The sequence below is a fragment of the Ambystoma mexicanum genome, chromosome 6p, assembly GCF_040938575.1.
Source record: "Ambystoma mexicanum isolate Mex_15411 chromosome 6p, UKY_AmexF1_1, whole genome shotgun sequence".
Taxonomy (NCBI): Eukaryota; Metazoa; Chordata; class Amphibia; order Caudata; family Ambystomatidae; genus Ambystoma; species Ambystoma mexicanum.
The window spans coordinates 78,476,506-78,503,334 of record NC_090935.1 but is presented as its reverse complement, the minus strand read 5'-3'; the positions used below and the strand labels follow the sequence as shown (position 1 = coordinate 78,503,334).

Here is a 26,829-nt window from a genome sequence, read left to right as displayed (position 1 = left end):
TTGATCTAAAAATCTTGACCTAATAGGATTCACCCCTATAGGCTGTTTTTACCCATTAATGAATGTGTATACCGTTTTAGAAAACACTGATTGTGTGTTTTTGTGTTTTCATTACCATTGTGGATTGTGTCTTCAGAGTCTTATGATGAATGTATTAATGATGTACACTGTTTCAAATTTTATGAAATCTTTATTCTATAACCATTAAAAATAAATACATGTTGTGAAGAAAGTATGACATCGTCTTGATAGAGAGTTACCGTTGACAATTACCTTTGTCCTACCTTCCTTGTATTTAGAGACACCTTCTAAGGCACAAATCCTGTCATGTGCCTGTCTGGTGCCTTTCGAGCCTAGGGCCACGAGCCCTTCACCTTTTCCACAATGTCCCTGCCCCCTCGGCTAAGCCCTTCCATTCCACAGGAACGCCCGTCATGCCGTTCAACATGTTCATGCTGCCGACACCATCATTATGAACATGCCGAACTGGTAAGCTCTATTGCAGACCATGCCTGAGACTCTGAACTTTTAAGAGCTGTATTCATTATTGCACACCGACCCTAGCCTCTGGTATTTGACACATATCTATATATTCTTAAACGTTATAATTTGCCATAAATTGTGCATTAACTGTAACCCCTGCCTTTGCTACTATGTCATTCCTATCTCCCCCTATGACTTCTGTTTGTACACTGCACTAGCCTAGTCTTGTGTTAGCTGATGTGCCTTACTATACTAGCCTTGGCCCTACGCTATCTGATGTGCCCTACTGCACTAGCCTAGCCTTGTGTTAGCTGATGTGCCTTAATGCACTAGCCTAGCCTTGTGTTAGCTCATGTGCCCTACTGTACTAGCCTAGCCTTGTGTTAGCTGATGTGCTCTACTGTACTAGCCTAGTCTTGTGTTAGCTGATGTGCCCTATTGTACTAGCCTTTGCCCTATGCTATCTGATGTGCCCTACTGCACTAGCCTAGCCTTGTGTTAGCTGATGTGCCCTACTGTACTAGCCTTGGCCCTACGCTATCCGATGTGCTCTATTGTGCTAGCCTAGCCTTGTGTTAGCTAATGTGCCCTACTGTACCAGCCTGGCCCTACACTATTTGATGTGCCCTACTGCACTAGCCTTGGCCCTACGCTATCAGATGTGCCTTACTGTACTAGCTTAGCCTTGTGTTAGCTGATGTGCCCTACTGTACTAGCCTGGCACTATGCTGTTTGAGACCACACTGCACTAGCCTTGCCCAATATTGTGTGATACCTTCCTGAACCAGTCCACTCCTATACCTTACACCTGCCACCTACAGGTCATTTCCCATACCAATTTGGATATGACTTCACCCCTACTCAATCTGCCCACCTGCTTACTAGCCATCCTTACCACACTTGCTGCCCTACCTACAATGGCAGCCATCCACTATAGACTCCCGACAGCTTGGGAACCGTCTAGCAAGACGTATACCCAGCCCCCAACCCAACAGTCTTCAGAGCCCATCTCCTGAACATATCAGAGTCAGGTCTGCCCCACTACTCTAAGAAACCTTAGACTAGGATCCAGAATGCCCAAGCCACCACAAGCCCACCTTTCTCAAGGTCACTCCAAGACGGAATCTACATGAGTACCGTTCGACCCCTCTATAACCTATCATATTATATCATATCATATCATAAGTAAACCTAGTGTTAGGCAGAATCCTCTGCAGTACCCTAAGGGAACACTACAGGTGATTAGGTCTACAAGTGGCAGTACAATTTCACCTTTGGTACAAGCCCGTACTACACAGTTATAGTGGTAGCAGTAGGTGAGCAGCCAGACTTATCTCAAGAGCAAAATGAGCAGTAATAGGAATTGCACAAAGGACTACAATTACTGTGACTAAAGCAAACACTGACTCAAGGTTTCTGGTTAAAAAATATAAGTACATTTATGTTTAAACCATCTGTTCACAAAACACTTCACTTCTATTAAACAAAACCACTCTCTAAAATATACTACACACAACCAATTCCTTTGGTTTAGGTCAATTCAAGTTAAGTACATTTAGGATTTGACAGACCGGTGTTGTGAAACAAAAGACGTTACCGGGGGTTAAAAACACTCACTTTTTGACAGTAATGACTGTTCGGTCTTACGAAAGAAAAGCTTAGCCGCAGGAAGAATTGTAACCGTAGTCAAACACCATTAGCACATTGAATAAAAAACAGGGAATAGTGGAGAAAAATCATAGGCAATACTTTTGTCAAGGCACTAACATCAGAGGACGTGTTCTGAAATACAGATAAAGTCAATAGGCCTGCGCCAGTGTCAAATGAAGCAGGGCTCTGTTGCCCAGGATCACACGATAGAACAGTTTGAGATTAACGTTGCCAGGAGTACTTGGATATTGTCAAAAGGAGGCAAAAGTTCTAAGAGGGAAGGAAGAAAGGACAAGCCTTCGGCAAGGAAAAGGGTTCACCCCGATTCCTCAAGTTTGGACGGAGAGAACAACCAAATTGACACAGTACCTTATTCAAATGAAGAAACGCTGGTGCCACGGCAGTTGTTCCTGGTAATTCCTGCAGACTCATGGTTCCTGGAGCTTCAGTCGTGGGGACAAGAAGGAGGACGTCTGGAGCGATCTGCACTACCCAGGGATTGAGGCCAGCAGCAGCAAAGCAACGGTGAATAAAAGGTGCTCTCCTTTGAAACAGGAGAGGGCTCTTCTGATGGCTATCCGGACCACTACAGCTTTGTGCAGCGATTTCGACCCAGGAGAGGATTCTCTGGCTGTAGAAAGGTGAGCTGGTTGATCCCACCAGGCTCAGGGAAGACGAATCCAGACTGGATCTCCTCTCTCGTTGAAGGGTAGATATCTCAGGACTGCAGCAGGACTTCACCGGGACTCGGGAGGTGCAGCAGCCATCTTCTTCTCTGCTTCTCTTTGTTCTTGTAGTTCCAGTGGCGACTCTGACTTCCAGCCCAAGAGTCCTGACTTTTATGCGGAAAATCCCCCATTCACACAGCCTGCCTGTCAATAACACAGCAGGGGGGTTGTCCAGCCCGGACAACCCCTCCAGCCAATGGACACAAAGTGCAACTTGGGTCTCCAAGGAGACCCTGTGCAGGGGGTGACTAAACCCTTCCCTCACATTCAGCCCACCTAGACTCCCAGACGCCAAATGAGGGCTTCTTCGTAGAAGCCCGCCAAAGGTTGGCGAAAAAAGAAGGCAAAACTGGTTTGCCACACAAAGTAAAACACAAGAAGGATATTAACACAAAGAAATGGCGGCTAAACCCGACCAGAGCCACACGAAAGAGTATTTGGTCAAGCGGGTTTATGTTTGAGACTAATATAGTAGCCTAAAACAGTACCACATTTATGTAGTATAATCGCGGTAGAAAAGATAGGGTTGATACCACTGCCACAAGCCAAGTCTGAGTGTTAAGGGAGCGAAACAAAGCTCCAAGAGTCGCAGACAAAAAGGAGTAGGAATCAACCCCTTCCAATACTCCATGTAGGATGGGGCGTATTGGGTCTGCAGTTTAAATGACTACATAAAGTAAATGGCAACTTTACCTGTATCTGGGGGACAGCAGTCAGCCCCAGAAAAATGGAGTCAGTGGGAAGTATCAAAGACAACCCTGTGTCACTGCACTGAAGGTGCATTGTAACACACACAAAAAGTGGGGCTCATGGAGTGGTGTAGCTCCAGAGCCCAAGATCACACAAACCGTAGAACTACACATAGAAAAACCCATTTAAGAGTGGGGGAAAGGTTCACACTCTTACCAGGTGGACAAAAATAAACCCCGGAAATCCAGCAAAGCTGCTGAGGGACTCACTAGGTGAGGGAAATTAGCCATAAATGAGAATTTTCCCTAACACTCGCCCCCCCCCAGACTAAGGGACAAGAGGATTTAATCCACTCCTGAATAGATCTCATACCTCTAGTTGGTAATAAACATCCTATAGAGACCATCAGCATTTTGGTGGTGACTTGCTGCTCTGTGCTCAATGGTAAAATCAAACCCTTGCAGGCAGATTGAGCATCTTAGTAGTTTGGGGTTTTCCCCTTTCATTTGCATCAGCCATCTCAAGGGTTGGTGGTCAGTCTGAATAATGAAAGTAGATCCATACAAGTATGGTCGAAACTTCTTCAGTGACCACATAATAGCAAAACATGTGCTTTCTATTGTTGCCCACCTTGTCTCAGGATCCTTTAACTTCCTGCTAATTAAAAAAATGGGATGTTGCCTACCTTTCTCATCCAGTTGACTAAGGACTGCACCTATACCTGCGTTTGAAACATCATTTTGTACAATGAAGGGTTGGTGGTAGTCAGGAGCTCTTAGGACTGGAGCTTGACAAAGGGCTTTCTTCAGGCCTTCAAAGGCTTGAGTGCACTCCTCATTCCATCTGACCTTTTTAGGAAATTTTGGAGAGAAGATAACATTCAAGGGAGAAGCTATGGACCCATAGTTCTCTATGAAGTTCCTGTAATACTCAGTGAGACCTAGGAAGGCTCTCACTTGGGTTTGAGTAGTAGGGTTGGCCCAGTTTTGTACAGCATGTACTTTACTAGGCAATGGCCTTATTTCACCTCCTCCTACCTCATGTCCAAGGTAGACCACTTTGCTCTGACCAATTTGACATTTACTTGCCTTCATGGTCAGATGGGACTGCTCAAGAGCCTGCAAAACATACCCTAGGTAATCAATATGTTCTTTCCATGTAGGGCTGAACACTGCAATGTCATCCAAGTATGCCATGCGGAAGTCCTCCATCTCTTTCAGAACATGATTGACCATCCTCTGAAATGTAGCAGGTGCATTCTTTAGTCCAAAAGGCATTACCTTAAATTGGTAGAGGCCTGCTGGGGTGGAGAATGCAGATAAATTGAGCCAATGGGAAGTCTCAAACACAACCCTGTGTCACTGCACTGAAGGTGCTGTGTAACACACACAAAAAGTGGGGCTCATGGAGTGGTGTAGCTCCAGAGCCCAAGATCACACAAACTGTAGAAATACACATAGCAAAACACATGTAAGAGTGGGGGAAGGGTTCACACTCTTACCAGGTGGAAAAAAATAAACCCTAGAAATCCAGCAAAGCTGCTGAGGCACTCACTAGGTGAGGGAAATTAGCCATAAATGAGAATTCTCCCAAACACCTAGCTATAGTCAGAAAGCTTGCTCTTAATCATCCAAAACCCTTATCTGCATTGACCACACCAGTGTTACCTTGAAAGAAACACAGAACCTTAAGGGAGGCCTCATCAACGCTAGATCATTGATTGCCCATGCCTCCGAAATTGCAGATATCATCATCTACAACCAGCTCAATTTCCTAGCAGTAACTGAAACATGGCTGCACAAAGCGGCTGGTCCAGCCTTAATGCTCGCCATTCCTCCTAACTTCACCATCTTTAGAAAGGACAGAGAAACCTCCAAAGGAGGTGGTATAGCCTTCATCTGCAGAGTTGACTTCACTATAAAATAAGTAGATCATATGTCTATGCCCTCAGCAGAACTACTCTCCCTCAAATTAGGTATCTCTGCCTCACTCACTGTGCACCTCATCTATAGACCTCCAGGCTCACTAGGTTCTTTTGAAGAAGACATAACCACCCTTCTTAACACCAATGCTAAACCGGGGACTCAAATCACCCTACTTGGTGACTTCAACTTAGGATATAATGACCCTAAAGACTCTAATGCCACAATCCTATCCAACACAATATTGGAAGCAAGCCCGACCATCCAAAACAACGGCCTAACACATGTCAAAGGCTGTACTCTGGACTGGGTGACAGATATTAACTGCACCTCCATCATAACGGCTATTGAGCCATGTGTATGGACTGATCATCATCTGATCTTTTTGACCATCTCCGACTTACCTCAATCTAAAACAACCAAACTACCAGCACCTCCAGACCTTACAAGTTGTAAAAAAAAACACAACAGTCACAAATCTCCTCCCTCTGATTCAGCCCATCACCAATGACTCCAATCTCATCACCAACCCTAATGATCTGGTTGACTTGTATAACAACACTATCAACTCAGCTATGGACTTCATAGAGCCACTTAAACTAAGTAAATCTAAACCTCACCCCACCTTAACACTTGGTTCACCCCAAGCCTAAAATCCTTGCGCAAAGAGAAAAGACAAGCAGAAACCTGATGGAAAAAAAATACACCCTTCATAACAAAAATCTCCTCACTACCCTCACCAATAGTTACAAGAAACAAATCATTCAGGCGATCAAAGAGACCTTTAATGATAGAATTAAAAACGCAAATTCCAACACTAGGGAAATCTTCACCATCCTTAGAGAACTAGAATCCCCTATCTCACCCATAGACTCCTGAACCAAAGATAAAATGTGGTGTAGCAACATTCAAAATGACCCATGCAATAAAATCACTATGTTACAAGACATAATCTCTGCCAAAAGATCCTCCCTCCACAACATTGCACTCTCCACTCAAGAAGCCATCCTACAGGAACTCGCGTCAACCAAACTAAACCACACAACCAATTTAACTTTAGAGCTATTTCCATTGTAGAAGCTAAGCATATCATTACATCACTTAAACCTTCTTGCTGTCTTGGTGACACATGTCTGGCCCCTATTATCGCTGCTCAAGAACTAGCCCCTGTCGTCACCTCCTTTATCAACTCCTCCTTCAAATCATGTTCTGTGCCCACCAACCTCAAAGATGCCTGGATACTACCCCTCCTAAAAAAAACTAACCTAGACCCCAATGTCCCTACTAATTACAGACCCATAACAACAGTTCTGTTCCTTCTGAAAATCTTAGATAAAGCTGCCTATCTACAGATCCAAGCCTACATGGAGATTAATAACCTACTGGGCACTAGACAATACGGATTCAGACCGATACATGGAACCGAGACATCCCTCCTTGATCTCAAAAACCAACTAGATGAGCGTAGAGACAAAGGAGACATATCCATTCTTCTACTCCTAGATCTATCAGCCGCTTTCGACTTGGTAGATCATAAAGTGCTCTGGAACCATCTTAAATCAGCTGCCAACTTCTCTACTAAGGCCACGGCATGGATAAATTCATTCCTGGATAATAGAACCATAGGAGTCTTTCTTGCCTATCTTAGCCGCTGACCCAGTTCCCATCACCTGTGGTGTTCCTCAGGCGTCATGCGTCTCCCCTACTTTGTATAATATTTTTACAAAACCCCTCTTTGATATTATGGACAGACTGGGTGTCTCATATACTAATCATGCTGATAACACCCAGATCCTTTTCCCAATCCAAGGAGATTACGACAAAGATTCCATCCTCATAAACAAAATTTACCAAATCATTCAAACTTGAATGGCCACACACGGATTATGTATTAACGACGATAAAACCGAGCTTTTAGTAATTGGATCAACTAGTAAATTAAACAAACTCCCCCACCTATACAAATACATCATTATTGATAGTATCAAAATCAATGTAGCCAAGGAAGTTAAAACATTAGGATTCTACTTAGACTCAGCTCTCAACCTTAACAAGCAAGTGAATGCCACAGCCTCCGCAACCAGTTACACTTGCAAGCTTATTCACGCATGTAAATCATTTATGTCTATGGACAGCTGCATCACTATTGCACGAGCCCTTATCCTATCTAAACTAGATTATTGTAACGCACTGTATCTAGGCACTAGCAAACACAACACCCAAAACTCCAACCCTTGCAAAACAACGCCCACAGAACAGCACTAGGCATTCCCAAAGGACAACATATCTCTGACCAAAGAAGAACCGTTAACTGGCTGTCCATCAATGACAGTATCAAACTTAAAACCCTGAACATTACACACAACTGCCTTAATAACAAAGCACCTGCTTACCTCACTGAGAAATTTATTAGGTACACATCTGTACGCCCCATTAGAAAGGCCCAAACTAACAGCATCAGAATCCCAAATTTTAATCTGAAAAGAACAGGAGGTTCAAGCTTCCCAGTATTGGCTGCAAATCTATGGAACTCTATCCCGGATCCACTTAGAGCCATTCCCTCCTTTCACTTGTTCAAAACCAATGTTAAACTCTGGCTACAAACTAACAACTGCTGACACCTCTCCGGTTTCCAAGACATCACCCTCCACTTGCCTTGTTCTAATTCTCTTTATACCTCTGATAAATGTAAATATTTCCTAATATCCTGTATGTAACTTGTAAAATATGCCTGTAACTGTAACATAAGAATTGTAAAAATCATGCAACAATAACCTGTAACTGTAACATAAGAGATGTAAGATATTTATGTAACTGTAATTTAAGATTTTTCACAAGCGTCCAAATGCCTAACAGCCCAGTGCGCTCTATAAATAAATAAACAATACAATACAATACAATAAAAGAAAAAAGACCAGTTCAGCACAGACAGCGCTATGATGAGCACTTTCTATAAATGACCTGTAGAAATGGGCTCAACTTGTGTCTCATAAACAGCACACATAAAGTCGAGCACTTCTGACCACTAAAAAAACACTGCCATCTACAATGCTACATTGCTTCACAGTGCTTGAACCCACTTAATGTAATCCACTGGTAAACAACAGTGAGCAATCTGGTGCCCCAAAAGAGATTGCTGACCACTAAATTGTTTTAAGGTGTTCCCATTAATAATCCTATTGCCGAATAACTCAGGTCAATCATAAATGGCTTCACTGAAAATGGCTCTACACAGATAAAAGGGACCCCTATTATGAAAAGGTACTGGGTCAATCAAACGATGTACAACAAAATGCTCCGATCGTAAAGAAATAACTATATAATGTATTCAGTAAAACAACTTTGTTAAAGGGACGTTATGGTTAAGTTGCGCTACTAAAAACCTATGACATTCAGTAAAAAAACATTGTTAAAGGGACGTTATGGTTGAAAGTAAAACCGAAAACCCCCTGAAATTCACTAGTTATGGTAAGCTAAGCAACCATAACTCGTGCCACCACCGTGCATTGCTAAGACTAACACCCAGGACATCAAAGATGACATCACAAATGTCATTGATGACATCACTGATTGAGAGAATCCAAGATCTGTAGCTACTCCGCAGCGTTCTGCATGCACCTCCAACCAATGTATCCATGAGTGTCCCTAAATCCAGATAATCTGTTTTCTGAAACACACAGCCATAGCTATCTAGTCTTCTCTCAGGAAAAAGACTTTCTGACAAACTCTCTCCATACACAACACACCCAGTAAACTTTACTGACCAATCCCTTGCTCTGCTCATTCTAATTTGCATGCCTCTCCACCCCAAAATCCCTGTATGTAATACGCGCTGTCCGCGGACTACCGCCATGTCTGCGGACATATCGAAAATCTGAGCGTGGTGAATGTAAATTTAAATAGTGTGCCCCATTTCCCCTTTGAGGTTGGCTCTGAAAAGTGCCGTTTTTTTTTTTTTTACAGATGCTTGACAGACACCTGTTATTTTGTATTTTTGTTTTCTTACTTTACACCTAAAATCTTCACATAACCTTCTCCAAAGCAACCCTTACATTCCAAAACAGAATGGCATTTCCCATAAAAGGAAATGCCATCTTCTTTAAAATAAACAGCATTACTGGAATCAATATTCTCATTATTACAGAAGAACATACCAGCTCTTAGCATGAAAGCACACATGCCTCGGTTGATTGCACACCTAGCAATATTTTGTTGAGGACAAAAAACAGAACTATTGTCCCATATTGCCCTAGGTACTAATCCAGAAAAAAATACTTTGGCATTTGGAAAGATGTTCATTACTGCTTGAACCAAGTGTTCCAAATCTGCCAACAAAGTAGGGGCACTCACATAGCCCAAATGGAAAGCACCATAGTGCAAAACTACCACATCGGGGACTGTTCATCCTGCCCATATCTTCAACAAATTCTACAATTCCCTGTACATTGCAATCAGGCACAGTGCTCTACACAACCTGCACTCCTTTAACATCAAAATTGTTTTCCACATGCCTGCATTGAGCATACTGCTGTAAACCATGCAAAAGCATATCTCCAAGAACCAACACCCTGACTCAGTGGAGTAACTTTGCTGAAAAAGTTGGGGGGGACATGACATCTGAATAAAAGGTGCCCCAGCCAAATTAATGGGGACAAAATGGTGTGCCTTGAAAGATGGGGGGGACAAACACCCCTGTCCCCCCTAAAATTACACCCATGCCCTGACTTTCTCCACCTTCACTACACACAGTCTCTTTCAACACGAATCCACAGCCTCAACATCTGATTGGCCGATCTCTACAGTCCCCTTTCCATGCTGGATTTTCTGGAAAACCCTGGATGTGGCACGCCCTGACCGCGGACAGCGGCATTGTCCGCGGAACGTGTAACTTTTAGACATCCCTTCTACCCTTTCCACATCACTCTCTGTGCCATTCCCTCATTGGCTACAGCTAAGCAGTTACAAAACCATCCACCAATCACATCCAAGACCTCTACATCTAACTCCATCATCAGTGTTCCGCACTTCAAATGTACTCTTGATCACTCTGCGTACAAGTCTCATATCATTGGAAAGCACCTACTACAAAAACTACTCTACAAGTCTCCAAGATTTCTACTTGCAGCTGCATGCATATCCACATGCATGAATACAAACTACAGGTATGCATATTTTCTGCACAGTACATGTACAACTCTTATGAATGCATATAAACAGAGTAACTGCCACTTAACCTGTATAACCTATAAAACAAACTTACTGTAATTTTTCCCATCTGCTATAACCAACGGTCACTTCCAAAACTGTCTGCTTTCTAAATTTTTTTTACACACACAGCTATCTAAAAAATTATAATATTAAAAGATGGGAGAAATAACAGTATAATTGTAGAAAAACACTTAGTAGTGTATTATAAAATTACACACAGCCAGGATAAGGTCATGCATCTTTATACACTCACACATATAGACACTATGGGCCTCATTCCGAGATTGGAGGTAGCCATGGTGCTATTTGCGCAATGGCTGCCTCCAATAACGTGTCCAGCACCAGTCTTGTTCAATGGGGACTTACCGGTGCAGTCCGACCCTGCCGGGACCGGTAAGTCCCCATTGAACAAAGCATTCCCCAATCCCATTTGAGCCCCCGTAAGGGCTCAATGGGAATGGGGAGGGGGCTAATAACGGGCTCGCGAATGGCAAGCACGTTATTAGCGCCCTGGTCCCTTAGCGGGACCCGTAAGGGACGTGTGGTCAGACCACACGTTCCTTACGTTTCCCTCCAAGGGACCTCGGAATCGGGCGGTAAGGGATTACTGGCACCGGTCTCCTTACCGGTGCCCAGTATCCCTTACCACCTGACTCTTAATGACCCCCTATCATTGAAAAGCTCCCAGCTGAAATAACACCACTGCCTGCAAATCAAATCCTTCTGCTTTATTACCCACACCTTCAGAAATGCATACATTCCAATGCTTTTGTATACAGTTTCTGCCATTTACCTTATAAAAATTGCAAAATAAGTATATCATTATTTCTTCTATCTCCTAACATTCAATAACACAGCCTTAAGAATCCAAGTGACTTTCATACACTTACTATTCTACTCATTTGCAAATCATGTTGAACTAACATATTTAAAGTAAAATATAAAGACTGCACATAGTCAAAGGAAATTGCATGCACACACTATGTTCAGATATGAAACACGAATACTAGTACAGAAACATACAAATCAATGTCTAAATTAACATCAGTGCTATAAACACACAAAATTACTAACTTCTTTCTTTTACTATTGCAGTGAAGACCACTCTCCTGAAAAGCAGCAGCATCTGAAGTACAAACAACAACTCAGAAGAAACCTGCTCATTCCACACAAAAAGAGTACGTACAATACTACCATAATATTCTTACTGTTAATCAAACACACTGTGGGGTTGATTCATGAGATTTGTGCGCCGAAAAACATTTGTTAAACAGGGATTAGCAAAATGGCGCACAAATCCCTGTTTTTCGTCGCACAAATGACATAACTAAGCCCCTAGAATGTTAGTATTACAGAACAAAGAACTGTTTTAATTCTATACCATTAGATTCAGTATTAGTGCTTCTCCTCACCACTAGCCTACTTTCTACTGTCATCTGAACCCCAGAATAGTAACACACAAATAGAAGAATAGCCTTCCCAACTAGTAGCCGCCCAACGCACAATCACACACCACCACATACATCCTTAGCATCATACTCAGACACTCATGCACACAGCACACATACATTGTAGAACAGCCCAACCCATACCTTCTTGTTTTTTTCAACAGACCCCAAAGAATGCCTACCAAAAAGCAAGTCCGTAGAAAGAAATGCAGAAGTACGGCAAATGAAATAAAAGTGTCCAAAATAAGCATCCATCTCTAGCAGAATGTGTACAAAAAGTTCAAACAAAACAACTAATACAGTCATTAACCAAAACAAAACAAGCTTCCAGTACAGAAACTTTGCCTCCTCTATCAAAATGTAAAACGAAACAGAAAGTGATTAACAAGAATTCAGCTACCACTACTGCTAACACTGCTCCTATTAATCTTGATGTCGTGGCAACTAACCATACCAAAAAAAGTATTTTAGCAAAAATGTTCCACCACAGAGTCCTTCAGAATCTTATAAAAACAGGAGACAAATCATGCACAACCTTTAAAACCTACCGTAGAAAATTAATCTTAGAAGCTTTGATAGACAGTGCAATCCTTCTAAAAAGGAAGTTATTTTTTTTAGTGTTAAACAGAATGAAACCACTAACAAAACTAACTACTAAATTACAAAAAAGTTGTGGCCAGGGCCTAGAGTTTTGGGTGCATGGCCTACGGCCTTCGGCCATGCACCAAGACGCTAGGCCCTGGCCTCAACCACCGCAGCATATCACACCCATAGATCACACCCATAGAATCAAACATTTTAACTGTCCACAAATAAAGATAGAGTGGATGCATAACCCATAAATTGTGCAGAAGACCCAGTGTACGAACAGATGTTAAGACCTAAAGCTGCCTTTCCATGGTTAGGGTATTGCCCATCAAATATATAGTATTGAGATTAATGACCAGGCATATTCACTATGTCTTCTAAAATGTACTACTGTGCATAATAGTTTAGTAAAACACCAAGGAGATGATGACAGATAGAAAGGAAGACAAGTACACAAATTGGATTAGAGATAGGCACAAATATAATCCGATTAATCACCACATCCTCTGCTCTCAAGACATCGCTCAACAAGGACAGAACAGACTTGGATAAATAATATGCAAAATAATATGCGTTTCAGGAACACTTGGACATGATCCAATGAGGTGGAATTGGTCTTGAAGGTCGCTTTATCTTTTATTAAGTCTGCTCTAAAGAGGGTTAAAGTGAATCAAACATTTTAACTGGTTATATGGGCTACAGTATTGCATTTTTTATGTCCGCGGACAGCCGCGGTGACCGCGGACATGACAAACACACCAGGGGTGCCTGGCACCTAAACAAATACAGCATTTGACCCATCTCTTACTCCCCCACCCTCCCCAAGCACTCTTACACAACAACGCACTTGCCAAAGTTGTATTTCTCCCTCGTTCGAAGCCGTGCTGTCCACAGATGTCCGCGGATCAAAGATAGCGGGCGCATCAAAACAATACGACGCACCTCACGCTTCATTCCAGCCAATCAGAGGATAGGTCGCGTGTCTGCGGACATGACGCAAGCTGATTAGCCAATCGGTGTCCTGTAATAAACTACTGGATGGATTTTCACGAAATTTTACAAAAGCAAAATTTAGTGAAAATCCGTCCAGCGGTTTGGGCTGTAGGCGTGAGCCAAGTTCTTTCCCCATTCAGTCTATGGGAAAAAAAAAAAGACATTTTGGGACTCCCCCCTATAACTTTGCCCCCCCTGAACCAAACCTCACCAAACTTTGCAATTCAGTGTGGGCCATATATTTTTTTTGCAAAGTTTGGTGTGGTTTCGTCCAGGGGGAGTGAAGTTATAAGCCGCCCAAAAAGTGCTCTTCCTATGGGATTAGCAACTTAACCATAACTACACAATTATACAATTGAATACAAATGAATACAATTATAAGCACAAGCAAATCATTGTGCATCTTTTTGGACATCTTTATGCAAATGTATTTTTTATTGCATCTATTTAAATTAATTTTGCTCCCACATGTAAAAATAGATCATTATAATCAGAAAACAATAGTTTTACTAATGGAATACATTACAGAAGACTTAAATGATAACATATATATTTACCGTGCTCCATAATTACCATAATTACCATAAATACCTTGAATATAAATTAAAATGAGTTTATCTTATTCAACAATGAAGTTAAAACATGTTTAGAAAAACGCTTGGCAGGGTCAGCGTACTGTTGACGCTTCAGCACAACAATATTCCATTGCCTTGCCTAGGATCCACTGCCAATTTCTTAAGGACTATGTGTGTGCAATAAAATGCTTTACCCTTACTCTAAGCAAGACCTTACCAAATTAGTATTTTTAGGATTGACACATTAATTGAAATAAAAAAGCTCACCAATACCCAGTCTGCATTAATTAAGTCATTAGATTCACTGAGACATCATCCTGCATATCAAACAAAAGTAGAACCTCTTCATATTCAATATAAAATGCAAAGTGATGAATGGAATGTAATTTAATATCCAATCTGGGTTCTATTCATATAGTGCCATAAGCATTTTAAGAATTTGTGAGCCTTCCTGGCTTTTTTCAGGATATAGTTCATATAGTGAACCGTACCTTACCAGATGTAACCTGTGGAAAGTTGCTGCGTGTTGGAGTCATATTTGCTTTATAGTCATATCTTGGAAACCTGCTTGCAAGTGATGGATTGCTGCATTGTTCGCAATCCAACTAGTAAGCTGACCCATGGGTACTTTGGCATACATTTTGCCCACAGCATCTAGTAGAGATATAAATCTATAATTACTAGAAAATCTCTGGAACCCTTTTTGTGTACTGGGATTATCTTTGCTCGGATCCATAACTCTGGGACAGTAAAAAAGGCTGTTTATACCGCAAGAGGTGCCAGTATCTGCGGCATACTGTCTGGCTCGAGTCGCATTATGTAAGACAAGAGGATTATTTCTGGGATGTTGGGGGCACACACAATGCATAGAAAAGGAAGATTCAGTGTAAATCAATGGGCCTCATTACGAGTGCGGCGTTAAGGGGTTAACGGCACCAGTAAGGATGCTCGTACCGTTTACCCCCTACTGCCGCAATCCGAGGTCCCTTAGCGGGTCCCGCTAAGGCCGGCTGGTTTTACCAGCCGCCCTTAGCGGGAGCCGCTAAGGGACCATGGAGCTAATAACGGTCCCACTATTTGCGGGCCCGTTATTAGCGCCTTCCCCATTCCCATTGAGACCTATGGGGGCTCGAATGGGAATGCTTTTCAGAATGGAGACTTATCGGGTCATCCAAGGTCAGAATGACCCGGTAAGTCCCCATTCCGACTACCCGGACCCGGATACGGGTTTGGAGGCAACCATGGTGCTAACAGCACCGGCCTTGATCCATTCAAAACTAGACTACTGCAACATTCTCTTTTTAGGCAAAATGACAACAAACCTTGCCAAATTGCAATTGCACCAGAACAAAGCGTTACCTGCAGCACTCGGTCTAAAACATAAGGATCACATCTCCCACATCAGAAAATAAGTTAATGAACTCCCTGTCAAAGCAACAATCCTCTGTAAAACCCTTACCACGACCCACAAGTGCATCCAGAAGGACGTTGCGACTTACTGAAATAACAGTGTGACGCCTACCTAAATACTGTTCCTCTTGAGCCCTCCGCTCATCTACCTCCAACCTTCTGTGAGTGAGCTGGTTCTCCAAGCAGAGATTTGGATGGAGATTAGCCTCACTGCCGCCCTTCGCCTTGAGCCTGATCTTCTTAAATTCCAGAAACTCCTCAAGACCTACCTCCTCTCCCCCTTCTTCTCTCTCCCCCTACCCTGCTAACCTACCTCTCTGCTCTTCCCTCTCCCCCTCTTCTTCCTCACAGCTAGCTGACTGGCTGCCTGGTGTACTGCAGAGTCTCACAAGTCCCAAGCACCCCCACCAGTCCTCTCTCGCACTTGCCTCAGGGCCCTCAATAGCTCCCCCCCCCCCACTGCACTTGAGAAATTATACAATAGAGTTGCTCTCTCTGCACTTACCCCAGATCCTACCGACTGGGTGCACTTGGACATCCCCCTCTCTGTGTACGTCTGTGCACTTGCACAATCCAATTGTACTGTGCCGGAAGATCGTCTGTCTGCTCTCCCCTGTCTTCACCCATTAATTTCACTTGGTAAAACTGCAGAGTCGCCACCAGGTCTATCTGCTGTGTCTCAACTGTAATTGTATTATATGTACTTACTCTGCCTGTGCATACTATTATCGTCTCAGAATTTCAATGGCTCTGATTCGACTGTTGTCTTTCCCCATGTTCCCACCCTCCTTGAGCGCTTTGAAACACTTGCCTTGTGTATAGGCGCTTTATAAATACACATTACCATTACCCAAAAAGTCCTACCTCGAATTTTAAGATCTTGCACTAGCACACGTTTGAATGTTCCTCGCAATAAGATTAAAAGGGCGGGTAGCTCCAGCTTCCCCATAGTCACACCATCGCTTTGGAATACTCTGCCGGAACACATCAAGCAATCTCACCAACGTTTCAAGAAAATTATCAAAACTTGTCTCTTTGACAAATTTGACTATTGTCCAAATTTCACCTTGTACCTGATGTACTGCTTATATGTGTTTTTCTGCCTCATGTAACCAAACGGTGTGTAACAAGTATTCTCATGTAACTAATGCTGTGATGCCCCTGGGTTTGGTGCAATAAATAAATGAATAAATAGGTATATCCTAGGCAGGAGTATAATATACAAATTTAAAGTCTTTGCTTGGTGAATATCTGCAGGGACCCTAAAAATATGCATGCCACAGACCAGATAAGTACCTTGCAGTGTCACTTGTAGGAGTTCCAGAGTTGAGAGAAGTGTGCCATAGGAAAGAATAGGGAAGGTCAGGTATATCTGTGTCTATCTACACGTATACAGAAGATTGCAATCCACTCCAGGCGACACCAGTGTAGACTGATAAAATCAGAACCAGTGGAGGGTGAAGACCCAGCAACCCCAGGAGGAGAGAAGCAGAGTAGCATTTGGCCATCAATCGTAACCAATTGGGAGATGCTTTGGACAGGGATTTGCATGTTTGCTGGGTCAGGATTACGGTCATCACCTGCCCATTCGAATGTGAAAACACATAAAATGTTTTTTTGTAATTCGCGGTCACCAAGACCAGAGCATTGCTGATCACCGCCTTGAGCTCCCTAAAGCAAGTTGCCGTTTCTTCAGACCACTCTATCGGACCGTCCACCTTCTGCGCTTCCTTAAGCTCCTGCAGTAAGAGCCTCATGTAACTAGAATCAAAAATCCACAATCTAAAATAGTTACAGTGGCCCAGAAACTGCTGCATTTGTTTCACCGTGACTGGCTGAGACGTATTTTGTACTGTTGTGGCTCTCTTTGGCATTACCTTACCTGCGTGCGATATCACTTGCCCCATATTAAACTACCTCTGTCTGGCAGTAGTGCAATTGTTCTTTGTCCACTTTGTACTGCTTCTCTGCAAGCAGGGTGAGCAGCGTTATTGCATCTCCTCGACACTGTACCTCTGAAGTGCTAATAGATGAAGAAATCATCCACGTACTGAATTACAGTACAGGATACAATATTCCCCAAATCCATTTGAACCACCCTGTTAAAGTCACTCATAGATTCACAGTGCTCCTGGGGCAACCCTGTGTGCTCAAATCTCTGACCATGATACGTAAATGATGGGTACTGAGAATGATGCTATTAGGGGACTGAGAAAAATGCATTTTTTAAATCAATCACTGGAACGTGGGTCGACCCAGTAGGGTTGTTGCAGAGAATGGTAGCAGGATTAGGTACAATTGTAAATTGTACCTCAACAATATTATTGAGGGGCAAAAAAACTGGACCATCCTCTAGCTGGACCCCTTTTCTTTCTTCACAGGCTGGATGGCCCTGTTACATGGGGACACATAAGGTTGTATTATGCCTTAATGGACTCCTAAATCCTTTTGTCTGCTTCTCTAGACATGGAGTACTGCTTAACCAGTGGTAATATTGCAGGTTTCAATTTTAGTCACCCTGCTCAAACACTCTTTAGCTGCCCCACATCATGAGGATTGCTGATCCAGAAATGTTCTGGCACCTTTCGCTAATCCTCCTTGAAATGTGGTGATGTATTTCTAACGATGAGCATGGTGTGTGGTACTTCCCTTTCCTCTATCACTGTCTGGAAAGGCACCCCAATCTCAAAGACCATCTCTCCTGTGTCTTCAGTGTATTCAAACAATTGATCACCGGGCACGTCCCTTAGCTATAAGGTGGGATTGATGCACAGCACTGTGATACACTCACCGCATTCCTCATCTTTGTCTGAGAGAACCAACCTGTTCATCTTGATCACTACTGCCTCTAAACGAATCGTAACAATGGTGCCTGGAGTTACTTCCTGTGACACAACAGGCCAAAACAAAAACTCAATTGCAACCCGCCATGTCTAAATTCTGATCGCTGAGATCCAACTCAACAAAACCATTACCCCATAAAGAAAAAAAGTTGAATGCACAGGCACTCCCCTGATCGCAATATAATATGCATGCAAAAGCGCTGCTTATCTTACCGGATTCAAATCTAGAATTGAGCATACTATACCTTCCTCCGTGAAAGCAATCGACATATACAACTTGCTCAAGAGGACTCTACCCAGAATTTTGCTGGGGTATATGTACAACAAAGGGACAGCTACTGTTAGGCAGAATTATATGCAGTATCCTTTGGGAACACCACACACAATTAGGACTACAATTGACAGTACAAATATACCTTTGGTACAAGCCTGTATTACACAGTGAAGTGGTAGCGATGGCTGAGCAGCCAGACTTATCTCAAGAGCAAGTGAGCAGTATCAATAGTTAAAAAAAAGGACAGCAATTACTATGATTCAAACCAAAACTCACTCAAGGTTTCTGAGTAAAAGAATATAAATTTATTTACACATCAATTGTATTACATTAAAGTAAAGCAGTTGAAAAATCAGACACTTAATACACCACACTACCCCCAATAGATTTTGGACAAGTTAAGCTCAGAAATGAAGTGGGAACAAAATGGCACTCCAATAATTTAAAAGGGAGGGAAAGACAAAGTTAGACAAAAATTGAAGAGCACCAATAGGTAAATAAGCAGGGCAATCTAGAAAAAGGAACTACAGTGAGGGAATCAAATCAAAAAGACTTAGCGCCAAAGTCACTAGGACAAAAGTATTTTGCTCAAGATCACACAGTTCAGGGTAGTTCGCGGTTAAGTCTTTGCCAAGAGTTCCGGACGGAGATGGTCGGCAGAAAAGTTAGTTTAAAGAGTAGAGAAGGACAAGCCCTTGGATTGGCGAAAGGTTTCACACACCTTCACCGTGGCTGAAAGAAATGAACAAATGGATTCGAACAGTACCTTAAAATGGAGAAGCCGCTGTAGTTGAGGTGGACGTTCCTGGCAGGTCCTGCAGGGTCACGGTTCCTGAAGCGACTGTCAGACTGACACGAAGTAGGAAGACTGGAGGGTCCTGCACTGGCCAGGGAAGAAACCAGCTGCAGAGCAAAGCAACAAATAAAAGGTGTGCTCCCTAAAATCCAAGCAGGTCCAACCTTCCTGGCTATCTGCTTCACTGTAGCTCTGCACAGCAAATTCGACCAGAGGAGGGAGGACTGGCTTTGAGTTTGGGTGCACTGGTTGGTCCCATCAGCTCAAGGTGAGAAGATTCCTTGCAGATTTTCCCTGTTGTTGGAATATGAAGATTCGGACCTGCAGCAGGGCTTCACCGGGCGGTTCAGTCATTGTAAGGGTCCTCTTCTGTCAGCTCCTCCTTGGTTCTCTCGTTCCAGTAGCGACTCTGCCTTTCCAGCCCCAGAGACTTGTTTTTTTTGCACTTTTCCCCATTCACACATCCTGGCTGTCAATCACACAATACGGTGTCTGTCCCGCCAGGACAGTCACTACTGCCAATCATTTCAGAGTGCGACATGGGTGTCATGATCCCTGCTTCCAAGGGGTCAGGACTTGCCCCACGACCTTGGAAGCAGGCCCATGACTCTGATCCCAGGAACCAGCCAGTCCCTATAGGGACCCTCTGGACCTTGTCCTGGCGCCAGTGGCGCCAGGCTCATGATGGTGACTGGTCCCGGCACTGGAAGCGCCGGGCTCATATTAGATAAGAGTGCTTGGTGGACCTACCTGTAGCAGACCATGCTGCTTACTTACCAGCTAGCTGGTCTCCTGATCCTTCTCTGCCTGGGACTACTTTTTCTGTGTGGGTGGAGCAGGAGGCACTCCCTAGAAGCAGAACACAGGAACTCTTCTAGAAATCTGGAACTCTTTTCTTACCTGGGTGGGGCCGTGGAAGAAGACGCCTAAGCACTACAGAAGGCTATTTAAACCACACCCGATTGGTTTCACGTGCTTCGCGTTATTCTGCATCTGCAGCAGGACGCTCACCGCGTTAGCTCCAGGAAACCTCCAGCTCCAGATCCTGTGAATACGAAATAACCTGCTGGGACCCAACCTTCAGTCTTCTTCAGTCTTCAACAGCTCCTGCAAGACAAAGGCACAGGTTAGGCTAAAGTAAAGGCAGCATCCAAAGCGCCTTTTTCTGCCTTTCTCTTCCGGCATCCGACATCTGCAAAGAGAAAGAACATTGGTCAGTAATATTTTACTACAAAGTCTGCTTACCTGTGTTACGCCCGCTCCAACTCAGCTCGCGCTGCATTCCGGCACCTGCAAGGCAAGATACTTCGGTTAGTAACGCTTAGTTACAAGACTGCTTACCTGTGTTACGTTTGCTTCCAATCTGTTCGCGCTGCACCTCGGCACCTGCAAAGACAAAAGAGACATTACGGTGCATTCTACAGCGCTAGTACAGTCTTTCTACTTACGTGCCATTAGAAGGATAATCTTCATCGCCACAGCATCTGAAAAGGAAAAGACATAGACTTTAAATACTTAAGACTTTTGAAAGAGAAGAGAACAATCAAAAAGGAACTTTATTACTTACAAGGCACGCTCGTGCATTAACGGCGTCTTCGCTCTCAGCAAATCCTCTGCTATCAAGAGGCAGAGCTCGCATCCAGTGAAGCAACTGGACCCAGCGCCCCTGCACAAGACGCAGGATGGAGAGCCCGGCATTTATCTATATAAGGTAAGCACAATATCAACCCAGTTCCACGGGGAAAGAAAGGGCGAGAGGGGCTAGGAACTTTCCGAACCTTCCAAACACTAATACCTTGGTTTACCCTTGCAGACATCTCACTCTTCAGCTTAAACTGTCGGTGGGAAGGGGGCCCAGTCCGGGAGCAAAACGAACCCTGCGCCTAACACTGAAGACAGTATCCTCGCCAGATCCAGACCTGCGCCTCCGGGGGAACCAGGTGAGCGTTACAAAGGGTCTCAATGGAGACCATGTGCAGGGAGTCCTAAACCCCTCCCTCACCTCCTGTCTCCCCAGACATACAGGCACCTAAGGAGGGCTTCTGTGTACAAGCCCGCGAAAGACAGTGGACAAAGGAACCAAACCTGGTTTGGCACGCAGAGTAAAATACGAGAAAAACATTTTCAAAAAGAAATGGCAAATAATCCAGCCGGATCCGTATAAAAACGTATATGGTCTAGCAGGTTTAAGTTCGAAGCTACCAAGATAGCCTAAAACAATACCAGGGTTATTTAAGATAACCGCGGTATTCCAAGAGAAACAGGCAAAAAGGGATAAGTATTAACCCTTTCCAGTACTCTATGTAAGATAGTTTGTCCTGGGTCTGTGGATTCAAAGAGACTAATAAAGTCAATGTTCTGGGAGACAGTACATGTTCTGGGAGACAGTAGTCAGTCCCAGAAAAGGGAGTCTGAGTTGCGAAGTCTAAAAGACAACCCTGTGTCTCTTCACTGAAGGTGCTGTGTAACACATAGTAAAAATATGATGCCAGTGGAGAAGGTGAGGCGCCACAGTCTATGAACACAAGAAAATGTTTAACACACACAGAAAAATACATATAATAGTGGGGCAAAAGGCTCATACTCTTACCAGGTGAAAAATATAAATCCTAGAAATCCAGCAAAGCTGCTGAGGGACTCAGTAGGTAAGGGAAATTAGCAATTCTGGAGAATTCTCCCTAACAGATACATTTTGTGTACCTATATTGATATGTAGATCTTCAGTATAAGGAACCCAGAGGATAGCCCCAGAGAATCCCTGTGTGTCCATTGTTTTGCCTGTCAAGGGGAACTCCCTTCTTTAATGCAAGATTTTGTAGCCCATATGTGGACCATGAATGAGAACATTTGGTCAACTACCTGCACACCTATCCAGGGTTCTACCTCAGGATCAGTGGTAATGACAGGACTGGAACATCATAGACCCTTGTGGTCAGTCCTATCTCTGGTACATATTAGCACTCGGGCGTGTAAAAGGACTCCCTTCAAAAACACTTGTTCCATTGTAATGAACAACCATACCGTGGGGTAAAGTATTTTTCTCCCATGTCTGTGCCAGTGCATGTGCTGGTATGGTTGGTGGGATCCCATAGGTCTGTGCATCACCACTCGCTGGGGTATATTCAACCCATGCCTGCTGCGATTGCACAGAGCCTGGGGTATACGACACAGTCTGTGATTGCATCTGCTGAGCTCCCATGTTAACACACTGTGACCTGTCTCGACAATCTCGTGACACGTGTCACAACCTTCTGCACAACCAAAATTGAATTCCATAGAACCCTCCATAATTTTTCCCATTCGCCCATTAAGCCGGGGGCCTATTCCTCCAAACCTGCCAAATGACCCACTTCCTCACGGAAATCCTCCTCTGCCCCTCTCAAACCCTCTCAATTGCCTTGGACCTGGGGCTTACCCGTCCATCCAACCCTGAGTCATACCCAATTCACTCTGTCCATGTTGTCCCAATTGCCCATGCTGTCCCTCCATGGAGATGGTTATTACTGCCCCCAGGGCCATCTTAAGCACTTTGGGGGCCCGGGGCACGGACACCTTGGGGGCCCCCCTCCACCAGACCAAGGGAATTAAAGGATATTTCTATATCTAGTGCGCCCCACCCTATATCACGATAACCACCCATAGCTTGATATGCTGTCTGGCAGAGATCAAAATATGCACAGTAAACTTCCTTTCAGATACCTTACACTCTTCATTAATATTGTAATCAGAGTGTTAAACAAGTAGCGTTTCAAGGGCAACATTAGCAGTCTACGTGAGGGTACTTGTGTTCAAGCATAGGTACAGCAAACATTTAATCAAAAGCAGCCACGTGGAAGGTATACTGGACATAGTATACCTGCAGCACACAGATTTTATGACAAAGATACACATAATCCAGAATAGTCTGAGATTAGCTGCCTCAGAGACAGCAAAAGTGCTCAAGCATGGATACAGATGAACAATGGGAAGCAAGGATCAAACTACACATACCATAGCATAGAGAGTGGATGACGATTGGAAGATACCAGGAAGGTCTCTGTATCCAGACAAACTGAGATTAGTAGTGGGACATGGTTTTCAAGCAGTGTCGCCGTTCGAGAGCAAAGTAACAGGTGGCTGTGGTGTGAAATATATCAATGCTCACTATCATTATAGAGCAAGCAACACTATATATAGCCAGTGAAACCATGAATGAGTCTTTTTTAAAGATCGTACCCTGAGAATGAAATCACTCTAAAGGGCTGACAATTTTGAAATTATTAGGGACTTGCAATTTTGACAAGTGAGGAAATACAAGATTAAATAATAAACATTGATTAAGAGGTGAAGCTGGGATTCGTACCCACAATTTGTGGTCTTACTAATTTATTTTCTAGTATTTACAGAACTGAATTGGAAAATATGAAAATCACATAACCCAATATAAACATTTAAAAAACAAAATGTTATAGAAATATATTATTCAAAATGGGAACGATTCTAGCTTCATTGTCTCCATCATCAAGGAAAGTATATAAATACCAGCATACTAATGGATGTGATCTTAAAAGATTTCAGATAGGTTTCTCTTTTGTATTGTAAAGCTTTAAATACACCCCAAACACAGGCTTGTGCAATGGTATTTAAAAATGTGCAGAAAAACCGTTTTGTTGTCACATAAGCAAACCTTAAAATATGCTGGTAAGAAGCTTGCAATATCTGATCTGCTCTCTTCTGTCTAGAACTCCTTCCACTCAAATGCCCTACATGATAGGAAAGATCAGGTAATTGGCCAAACAATGCCACCAGTATGTGAGAAGAAAACCTTTTCATAGAAGGCAGTACAGTACTGTCAGTGATATAAAATGTGTCCAGGATCACTGTCTCGTCTGCTGGCAAAGCCAGGATCTAAGCATGAATGCTTTGGTTCCATAGTCTGGAATTCAGATAGTTAACCACCTCTAACACTTTAGTGTCATCATTGGAGGTGCCTGCCTAGGTTTTACAACTCCCCATCTAAACAAACCAATTTCTAGACCATCACCATATTGATGGTATGTTAGTTTCTATAGCAACCAGTATCCAGTGCAGGTACATTGGTGATGATAGCACCTGGGGTGCTATAGAACAATGTACATTTACATGCAGGCTTAACAACTTCATACATTGGAAAACTGAGTCTGCCTTACTGGAATTTGGTATTGTAATCTTGCATGTGAACGCATATCTTTGCAATGAGTGCTTAACACTCTGAGCTATCCTCTGAACCACCGGGACACTCAACTGTATCCATATGTATTTCAACTTTGGCTATTGCAAATGATTAATATAATACCCAATAGAAGGTGAGAATGCCACAGTTGTTGTGCCACGCAAACCATGTATACCACAGTGAACATAGCATTACAGGATGAAAAGATCTGAACAAAATGTACTTGTCAACAACAGACAGAAAATATGTTTAGCCTTAGCAACACACCATAGAAAATCCTGATGTGGGATACTTAATTTTGTCAATTTAGGGAAACTGACTTTTATAAAAAAAAACAAGACTCTTTCTTGGGGCCCCCTCCAAGGTGTGGGCCCAAGGCAAGTGCCCCTGTTGCCCTCCCATAAAGACGTCTCTGACTGCCCCTTTTCGGAACAAGCTTGGCTTCTGTTTTTTGTGAAAGTTCTATACTCTCCTTTTCTTTTTTCTTGCCTCCTCTTACAAAGATATACAATGTGTTCTTGAATTTCCAGCCAACTCTTGCCCTCTATCCCTACCACTTTATCTAAATTGTGCTGGACTTCCTTCTGAAGTCCCTTTTTTAGCATATGGTAAGACATTGACACATTTTTTATCTCACGCTTCTCGAGTCTCTGCCCTCCTGCGGCAGGATCATCATCCAATTTCATTGTTTTGGCTAAAATGTAATTCATATTTATTTTTTAAAATGTATTTTATTGAGGATTTGATAAGCACTTATACATCAGAATTGTGTTTATAAGCACCACAAGGCTAAATGGAAAGGGAACCAGGGAGAGAAATAACATTGGCAAAAACAGTATATGTACAGTCGTGGTCCTACTAGGCCTTGTGGTTTTCAGATGTGCAAGTGCAGTAAAAAAGTCCAGGACACAGGGATGGGTGAAGGGGGCAAGGAATGGACACGTGCGGGTGGAGGCCTGGGAGAGAAGTGCTAAGGGGAGCCAGGAGGAGCCCTGAGACTAAGTGCTAGTGTGGGCGACTCCTAAGGGTGGAATGTAGAGCTGCCAGGCAGGGGTCCGCAGGGGGAGTGCAATGTGGGGGAGGTGCTGGTATCGACTGGGTAGGAGGGCCGAGTATCGTGTGAGATTCAGGGGCACCAGTCCACCCGTATCAGCGACAGTGGGGTGATTAGCAGGGAAGGGGAAGAGGGAAAGAGGTAGAGATGAGCAGAGTTTTGAGCAGTTTACAGAACTTAATGAAGCACCAGCTGAGGAGAGAGACCTGCCCCCCATTGTCTGCATGGAGAAGTGTATGACAATCAAAGAGTTTGAGTTAGAGGAGCAGAGGGCTCTAGCAGGGGAGTATTTAGGTAGGGATAGTTGGAGATAGCGTGGTCCCAAGTCTCAGAAAGCCTTGTGGATGATGCAGAGTCTTGAATTTAATATTTGCAGCCACCAGGAGCCAGTGAAGAGCTTTTAGGGCTTGAGAGATACAGTCCTTGGGCTTAAGACCAATGATAAGTCTTGCAGCCCTATTCTAGATTAGCTGAAGGGGTGTAGGGAGGAAAGAGGGAGATTGCAAAATAGACTGCTGTAGTTCAGCCTAGAGAGGACTAGAGCTCTGGAGACATTGAGCTTCTCCTGGAAGGTGATGTAGGGAGAATGCCTCTGAGGAGGTTTAGCTGGAAGTGGGACTTCTTGGTAAGGTCCAACATTTGAGGGATGAAGGGGAGAGCGGTCATGTTATTACACTGAATGAGGGCTGGTAGAATAGGAACCAACTGGACAGGACCTCCAGAAAGTTTAGTGGGGCCTTTGGGTGCCTTAGCAACATCCTCAGGTTTGAAAAAGCTTCCATCCACTACTGTTCTGCTGGCCCCAGTGTCTCTCCTGGCAGGAGTATCCTTGCCATTGACAAGAACACTGTCCATGTAATATACTTTAGAGTTTTCTGGCAGGGAGTCATACACACCCCTATTCTTCTGGCTAACCAGACGCATGGACTATAAGGATACAGTTGTCAAGATCCGAGTCTACCTCCCCCTTCTCCTC

At 43.5% G+C, this 26,829-nt stretch overlaps 1 protein-coding gene across 1 annotated transcript in view; it reads right to left on the bottom strand.

Moving 5' to 3' along the window:
* Positions 1-26,829, bottom strand: part of LOC138510676 (vomeronasal type-2 receptor 26-like) — a 236,911-nt gene that overhangs the window by 110,532 nt on the left and 99,550 nt on the right. The window contains exons 6-7 of the mRNA XM_069626456.1: positions 18,519-18,580; positions 17,330-17,456 (exon numbers count right to left, since the gene is read on the bottom strand). Coding sequence (XP_069482557.1) covers positions 17,330-17,456; positions 18,519-18,580 — 189 coding nt within the window. The remainder of the gene's footprint in view (positions 1-17,329; positions 17,457-18,518; positions 18,581-26,829) is intronic.